Here is a 9,337-nt window from a genome sequence, read left to right as displayed (position 1 = left end):
TAACACTAATTGGTGGGGCTGTCCAAACTTGTTGTTTAGGTGTCAATCGGGTCTCTGTTTGTGAAGTCGGGTCTAGGTGGTCTAGAAGATGAGTTATTTAGTCAGGGGATATTAATACAATCTGGTAATAAATTCCTTATCAAGAATTTTCTTCACCAATGTGTTTGGAAGGGTGTCTACTAACATATCCCACATTGCTTTATATTCAACCACCCTAGGGGACCTTTTGACAGCTGCTGAAAGTTGGGGTACCATCAACAACCTATATAAGGCAAAATGTTCATTATGCTTTAAGTAGCATGTGACATGTCAAACTAGGGAGTTTTCATGATTCTGAATGCATTCCAAGCATTAGCTATGCACGAAGAACACTCCTTGGGCTGAAAACGGCCATAGCCATCATCACAAAATGAGGTCAGCACATTTGGGCAAGTGGATATATGGCCGAATTTAGCCCAAGGGGTTTGACCCCTAGTTTGGCCATAGACTCCCTAGTTTTGCCATAGCCACTTGGTATGGTACCCAACTTTCAGCAGCTGTCAAAAATGCCTCTAGGGTGGTTCAATAGAAACCAATGTGGGATATGTTAGTAGACACCTTTACAAACACATTGGTGAAAAAATTCTTGGTAAGAAATGTATTCACAGATTTGACATTATTCTGATAATAGGCCTATTCCCTGACTAAATTGGTAAAATAATAGCAGGTCCACCATTTTTTTAAATGGCTGCCATTGTCACGGGATAAATCTAAATAGATAAAACTGTATTCCTCCTCATTGAAAATGTAGGATTAGTCATCAGAATCAAGATCCTAGGTGGTGTAGAACTTGAGTTATTGTAAGATAACAGCAGGTGGCTGCCATTTTGAAAATGGCTGCCATGGTCACAGGGCCAATATAAATAGTACCACTGTATTCCTCATCCTTGAAAATGTGGGATTAGTCACCAGAATCAAGATCCTAGGTGATCTAGAACCTAAATCAGTTAAACTTGTCAACTCCGTCAGATGTTCGTCAACTCCGTCAGATGTTCGTCCCGTGATGTTTTTGTTAATTTCCAAAGAAATAGAAAATGTGATGTTAAATATTTTGTGCATATGTATTGAAACACCAACTGAAATGATACGTAATGATGATTATTTATTTTTTTTACATGGTTTTCATGTTATAATATTGAAAATAGAGGTTGAAATGACGGATTTGAGAAATTGGATATTTCATAATAGTGTGATATTGGAAAAAAACAATATTAAAATAATTGTATTACTTAACTTGATTACTGAAAGCCATTATAAGAGAACTGAGGACTTTATATTATTGTTGAAATTATCAAATTCAATTAAAAGGTATTTTAGTGTGTCTGACGGAGTTGACATGAATCGGGTATTAAGTGCATAAATGTCCCATTTTAGAAAGAAATGTTATGCGAAAAACCTGTTCCTTCTCAATATTGGTAGTTGAGACCTGTGTCTACAAATACATCCATTTGATTTGAATGTATCTTAAAAAAAAAAAAATCCAGTTTGAAAAAAGTTTTGTCCCTTATCTCAAGAATGGGTGATATATTTAATCGGTTTTCACCAGCAAAAATAATAAATAAATCTACATTTAATTTGTGTACTGATCTCATTCAGTTGTGAAAACAGACATTTGGAAAAGAGTATAGCTAATTTGATTGATTGATTGATTGAATACTTTATTAACAGGCAACCACAATTGTGGTCCTCTAATATTGGAATCGGTCAGAATCGGTATCGGCAGAAAATAGCTCAAATGTATATAGCGCTTTTCTAAGTACCTAACGTGCTTTACATAAAACACTAGGAAAAAACTTTAATTCAAGAAAACAAAAAAGAAAACTGAGCAAAACAAGTAAAATATCAGTGCTAGGTTAACCCATTCTGACCGGGCACCCATTTTGGTGTCAGCATTTGTTATGCTTTAGCTATTTAAAAAATAGCAGATCTACAAGCTCATATCGCGCCACCGAGTGGCGCGATACGAGCTTGTAGGTCTGCTATTTTTGAAAAATCGAAGAGCGACTGACATTTTTAGAATCTGATCTCAGGTCAGAATCAGATCATCAGACCAGTGTGTGTCCGGCGGAAACCTCGTATGAATCTGATCTCAGATCAGAATGGGTTAAAAACATAAAAGGCTAAGCAGGGGACGGGGGACATCTTAACCAGACCTCAGCTGGCGAAAGCTATCTTGAAGAGGTGGGTTTTGAGTGAGGTTTTGAAGGAGAGGAGGGTGGGGGGGGCAACTCTGAGATGATTGGGGAGTGCATTCCAGAGGTTGGGGGCAGAAACATAGAAGGCCCTGTCCCCCCCCAGGTGCGATACTTGGCCTTGCGGACCTTCAGGAGGTTGGCTTCACTAGACCTGAGGGGGCGGGAGGGGGCGTATAGGGTTTGAGAAGATCAGAGAGGTAGGGGGGAGCCAGGTTGTTGAGTGCTTTATAGGTGGTGAGCAGGATTTTGTAGTGAATTCTTTAGATATGACCTTGCAATTAATCGGAGATTGGATATCCTCATTTCATAACCGTGCACCCCTAATGCTATGCCATTTCGATGCCATGTAATTTATCACATGATTCATTTACAGTCAACAATTATTTTGTATTTTGAATTATTTAGTTGATGTTGCACTACTGTCTTAACCCACTTATTGCTAGATTTAATAACATCTTATTGTGCATTGGGCCAGATCTGGCGACTTTTTGAATGACAATAGAATAATGTGCGATATGACCACAATGTCACGAAATATCTCATTTTAAAGCTGCACGTCTCTAGTTTACAGCAAAAAAATAATGTTCCTAGCATGTTCCATCGTTTACTTATAAGCATTTTAGTACACCTTGGTTTGACTTATCACTGAAACCAAGGTCTACTGAAAAGCTTATAAGTAAACGATGGAACAAGCTATAATCATAATTATTGTTTCATTGTAAAGTAGTGACTTGGAGCTATAAAATGAGACATTTCGTGACATTGTGGCCATATCTCACATTTTCCGATTGCCATTCAAAAAGTCGCCAAATCTGGCCAATGCTGGCCAATGCCCCATTTCTTAATTCGTCATTTTAATGCAATAAGAGGGATCAGCGATCTAAATAAAATACATGACGTTTTACTTTCATTTTCAAATGAATACCCAGAAGTGCCACCAGATGGCGGGAACGTTCCATTATTCTGATTTCTGCGTGTCAAATCTGGCTAAATCACTTCCTGTCAAACGGAAGTAAACAAAGGAGGCTAATATGACCCCTAGCACATAGTTTGGCTGTCCGGATTGCTAATCTAACATTAGCTTTTTCATAACTTAGTCAGATTAAGCTTAAAAACGGCCAGGAACAACCCAAAATGAAAATATCAAATTTTTTGCCGCGGATCACATAGTATCGTGCACGCGCGCCGTGGTTTCGGGTTTCGGCCGGTTTTTGGTAGATTACATAAAAAATAAAAATAAAAAGTCAAAAAATTTCATTATTTTGTTATAATAAGACGTACTGACAGGGCAGTACTACGCAGATAACGTCATTGGCCACGAGGGATTTGTTGATTTAACACGCAAATAACGTCAATGGCCACTAGAGGGTTTTAATGTACTATTTATATAATTTTACTCAAGTTGTAGCTGCAAAATATTAATGCCATTTGTATTTATTCCTAGAACAGTGTTTCAAGGACCCCATAACTGAGACCGTACAAGGAACAGACGCATTTTGTTAAATGTTCACGCTCTCTGAGTTCCAGATCTGTAAGGGTATATATTTGGGTGTTGGAAACCCCTCAAGGAACCCAGAGAGTGCCTGGACCCAACTTTGAGAGCCACTGTCCTAAAGATTAGGACTGTGATATTGACCGATACGCAAGTTATGGGATCGGAATCGACCAGCAATGTCTAGCGGTCGGAACCGCTAGACATTAGATTATGTTGGTACTAGGGATGTCCCGATACACTTTTTTCGTTTCCGATCCAATCCACAATTTATGTGTTAGCCGATACCGAATACCGATACCAGTGTTGTGATCTTGTGTTGTGTTTATAGCTATCTAGCTATATATCTCGTGTTGTGTTTATAGCTATCAAGCTATATATCCCGTGTTGTGTTTGTAGCTATCTAGCTATATATATCTCGTGTTGTGTTTATAGCAGACTCCCCACTCAAACGTGCACTTGCAGTTTGGGCAACTCCATAGCAAACTCCACATGCCCCAACATTTTATTTACCTGCCATAGTGTCAACCCCTTACCCCTGTGTCGGATCAGTGGTTAGACTGCAGGCATATTCACCGATACCGATATGACCCGATATGACAAATAATGGCCAATACCGATACTTTTCCGATACCGATACAGTGTCGGGACATCTCTAGTTGGTATAGAACACTTGTTTCCCATAAGGCCTCAGTCCATCAGCAGACTTTGTGGAGATCACCATTGGTAGAACCAAATATATCCGTACGTCATGTTATGTGTTGGATCGTCTGCAGGGTACAAAACAAGCAGATACAATGTGCATGGTGAACAACAGCAAATGGCAGCCATACATTGGCCGTTGCACTTGTTGTTTTACACTGTAAAACCTGTGGTGTTAATTTAACACTGAGGATGTATTATAACCCATTACAACCGGGAAAGCATCAGTGTCATTCATTTCTTATTTTAGTTATGAGTGTGCCCTGATTTTGAGGGAAGACTCCTCATAATGTTCATAACATTCTAGTTATGTATGCATATAAGAGAGGTTAATAGCTTGGTATCAACTTGAAAGTTTGAAAATCAGTATTTTGGTTATTTGCATTAACTTGGTATGAAACCAAGTAGCAGCAATTTATTCAAATGTAAGTGAAATTGGGGGCATGTTGGCACAGTCGGTAGTGCTGTCGCCTCACAGCTAGAAGGTCCTGGGTTCGATTCCCACTGGGGATGCTGTAGGTGCTGGTGTGTCCTCTCCTCCGTGTCATCAGTGCCCATACCTGAGGTGGGGTTGGTGAAAGGCCCTTTCTGTGTGAAGTTTGCATGTTCTCCCCGTGCCCCCTATAGGGTATAGGTACCCTCACAAAAAACATGCAGTAATCCTGGTCTCTAAACTACCTCCCCCAGCTGGCCAGCCGGGGCGCCTGATGGAGGGGAAAGGAACTGGTCGGAATAACATGTTCCTCGCGATACGTCCAGTCAGGGAAACTCTCCCCTGTCAGGTGAAAAGAAGCTGCAGCTTGGACTCCTCATGCATAGGAGGAAGCATGAGGCCAGTCCGCTGCGTAAGTGAATTAAAGGTATAGTTGCTCTGAGGTCATTTGGTGTAGCCTACACAGTGCAGGGATACATGATGATTTGTAGTTCCATTAGACATCCCTTCCCATGTCTCTCTCAAAAAAATCTGTGTTTCACCCAAACCCCCCCCCCCCCCCCCCCCTCTCTCTCTGTCTGTATCAGTTTATAGTACCGTATATTGCATTACTTGGCTGGCTGTCACATACCTGCTGCATTATCTAAAATTGTACGGAACTTCTGTCAAAATGGTGTCATCTATATGAGAGATGACACCTTTGAGTCACATTTAAGGCATTTGTGTGTGTGTGTGTGTGTGTGTGTGTGTGTGTGTGTCAGTACCAGAAATAGGGTAAATTAAGTTTAAATTAAGTGTGATTCCAAAATAATAACAAAAATATTCCTGTTATTGGCCACTTAAAGTTGTTCAATCTAAAAGTTGAATTCCATTTTACAGCCCATGAGCATCACTTTATCTGTTGATATGTTGGTCATTTAACTTTAACTAAATCATAAATCAGGTTATGCTTTATCACATCATGTAATGTGATACTATACTACACATTACCCCAGCAGGACCCGTGGGGGTCCCCGGACACTACGTTGAGAACCACTAAGGCTTATTCTCGGCAGCAGCAGGAGGGGGGGGGGGGGGTTTACGCCACATCCACCCCCCTTTTAGACTGATCCGCTTAGACCAAATGTAGCGGATCATCTCTCCAACAACAAGTAAGAGCAGACGAGAGAGAGAGAGGGACCGCTCCACCGTCATCCCAAGTCATATCCTACAGTACAGACAGACCGCGACGGGACCGGGGACCGTGCATCGCTCTCCTGTCTCCTCCACACTTATCCCAGCAGCGGCCACACACACACACACACACACACACACACACACACACACACACACACACACACACACACACACACACACACACACACACACATTATACTCTGTGTCTGGAGATCAGATCAGTGTGGGAAGAGAAGAAGGAAAGGAACATCCACGATGATCCACGCAGCGAGTCTTTCTGTGACGGATAACAGCGCCGTCACGTTCTGACCGATCGCTGCACGCTGATGTGAGAACGGACTGACTGAACATGTAGAGGATGATGATGATGATGATGCACCTGCACCTTCTTCATCTCTGTGGAGGAGAAGAAGCGCATAGAGAAATGATATGCGTCATTCTCACGGAAAATGTCCACCCGTAAATAAGACGCACGTTTTTCGTTTTCGCCGCGGAGCGACGTGTATATGAACCAGATTCAACTTTGTTTTTTTGTGGCGGTGATTTCACTTCGGGTTCACGTACAGGACTACTAGTTGCTTATTGTTGGGATTCCCCCATCCCGTCGTCATCATGTGGACCCCCACGGAGGACGAGAAGATAGGAGTGGGTGAGTTGATTGATGAATGAATGAATGAGTCTGCTCTGCTTGGTAATCCCTGGTTTACAGCCTGTGGTACATTTCCTGGTTGACTTTCATAGCCCACGCACGCACACATTGAAACCCTGAGTGTTTTGATGGTTAATCTAGCTAACTCTGATAGTGGGCAATGTAGCCTACAAGTGTATGTGGTTGTCAGCCAATGGTCCGGGGCCCACTAGTGGTCTTTAGTGTGTGTGTGTGTGTGTGTGTGTGTGTGTGTGGGGTGGGGGGGGAGGCAAAATCTCATCAAATGTTGGTCTGTGGCTCAAATGCCGAATCAATAATGGACCTTGATATAAACAGGGTTGAAAAGCACTATAGTGTGATTTCATAAAGTCTTAGTTGGAGTTCCAAATTGTAATTGACTGTGTGGACATTGAGGATTTTACAGTGTAGCCTGCACTGGAACAGTTGTTTGTAATGAGTTCCCGCATGCTACTCCTCCCATATGAATTGTCGTCCATGGTGCATGCTGATGTTCTGATTCAGGGAAAAAAAACAATAGTGTGTGTGTGTGTGTGTGTGTGTGTTCATGTGTTGTGCACACACAGTGTAGCCTGCGCAATTCTCATCTGAACAACAGGTGCAGCTTGATCGCTGTAAAATGAAGGGGGGGGGGGGGGGGGGGGGGGGGGGGGGGGGTCTGTTGGACAGTCAAAAAGGGCCTGTACCTGTATGATGATGTTTTGAGTCTTATTTTGGGGTGTTCCTTTGGGACTAGAGGCTGTTATGTTGGGACAAGACGGATAGCTATCAATGTGGGGGTTCTGTTGGAATGAGAGGGTCTGTATGGTGATATTACAATGATATAGCCTGTTGTTAGTATGTTGGTAGTTGGACTTATTGAAGACTCTTGTCAAGAGCCACAGTTCAAGTGTACTTTCTTTCTTTATTCACACACACACACACACACACACACACACACACACACACACACACACACACACACACACACACACACACACACACACACACACACACACACACACACACACACATTATCTCTCTTCCATCTCTTACTCCATCTGTCTTTGCCCCTCTGGTCGCTTCCATTAAAAGATACCTATACGTATAATTAGTACAAGTAGTAGATTTAAAGTAGCCAATTAAAGATGTCTCCAAATGTAACTGTTATGGCAATTAATTGTCTCCCCACGCATTTCTGTGTTGCCACTGCTATTGTACCATACTGGCTCACCTGTCAGTGAGGAGTCCCCACCGGGACACTACTCCTCCCATTCAACACCCCCCTTAGGAGTCACTAGCGCAGAAACAAAGATCACCCTCCCTATACCCGACTTTCCCTTCCCCAAAAACACTTGTGTTCATACAGAGGCTTGGCTAAACCTCTCGGTTTCCTTCAAGGTAAACAACAGCAAAAAAAACAGTGAATCTTTCCTAAAGGACTTTGTCACCCTATTCATGAAACCCTCATTGATCCTCATTGATCCATAGCCTTGTGTATACGTTACATTTCCATTGACATCATTCTAAAATCAATAACAGATAATCTATATGATTTAAGTGTTTCCTGTTACATAGCCTGCTACACAACATACAGTACATGGCAAAGCATTGGGATATAAAAAGTGCTTGATTAATGCCAGCATAGAGCTGTGTATTGTCTGATATAGGCTACTTTAAAAGCAATTGAGGGACTTTCAGAATTCTGAAATGAACACAGTGATTAGAGACAGACTGATCAATCTGTGGGTGACCTTACAGAATAACAACCTTACTTTTAATAGTCTAACAGTCTATGACGACCATATTCACTCTTTAGACTCTAGACTTGAAGATTTCTTCATTATGCCTATAGACTAAGTCAATGTTTTCGTCTGAATTTCTTACCTTTATATAATAACTTCAAAAATCCACCATCCAACACAAAGCTCCGCTGTGCTGTAGGTCAAAAGGAATTGTTGAAAGCCAACCCTGCAAAAGCATGTTTAATTTAAAATCCTGGGGATTTATAATCATCCTTCATTCAGAGAAAACTCACCACTGCTTCAGTGCTTGAGCCAAGAGGTGATGACTGGGAAGGTTTGGGTACAAGAATGGATGGAGTGAAATGGCACTGAAAGCTGATCCAAAACATGACTCACCCCTATTGGTCTATTTATATCGAGCTTCCACTATAGTGTTGATTTGACAGCAATTTTGAATAAACTATTAATCAGGCTTTATCTCAACAGCACAAACGAGACTGGGTCATCTTTGAGTAATAATGACAGACTAGGGGCGCCCGCTGGCCAAGTGGTCCAGGCGCATGCCACACACAGTATACTGTAGGCCTTGGTTTGACGGCGCGTCGCGTGTTCGAGTCCCGTTCATGATGACCTTTGCTGCATGTCTCTCCCCTTCTCTCTCTCCCTCTTTCCTGTCAATCCCAATTCCTTATACCATCAATAAAAGCAGAAAAGCCAAAAAACTAATCTTAAATAATAATAATAATAATGACAGACAACATAAATTTGTGTTATTTTTAGGGCCGGGACTAATTGCGATTAATTTAGATTAATTAACTACAGAAAAAGTTATCGCGATTAACTACAGATAAATTAATCGCACCTTTTTTTTCACCGCGGAACGTTTCTCACTGGGCGCTTTTCTATAGT

General features: G+C 41.6%; 1 protein-coding gene across 1 annotated transcript in view; it reads left to right on the top strand.

Annotated features, from left to right (window-relative positions):
• Positions 1 to 6,649: 6,649 nt before the first annotated feature.
• dock3 (dedicator of cytokinesis 3) overlaps positions 6,650 to 9,337 on the top strand; it is a gene marked incomplete at both ends in the record, with an annotated part of 250,584 nt that continues 247,896 nt past the window's right edge. Inside the window, one exon of the mRNA XM_083772261.1 lies at positions 6,650 to 6,686. Within this exon, the coding sequence (XP_083628387.1) occupies positions 6,650 to 6,686 (37 nt within the window). The remainder of the gene's footprint in view (positions 6,687 to 9,337) is intronic.

This window comes from Protomyctophum parallelum (assembly GCF_964188405.1).
Source record: "Protomyctophum parallelum genome assembly, chromosome: 8".
In the NCBI taxonomy this organism is placed as follows: Eukaryota; Metazoa; Chordata; class Actinopteri; order Myctophiformes; family Myctophidae; genus Protomyctophum; species Protomyctophum parallelum.
Note: the sequence above shows the minus strand (reverse complement) of the source record. Positions and strands in the feature narration are given on the sequence as shown.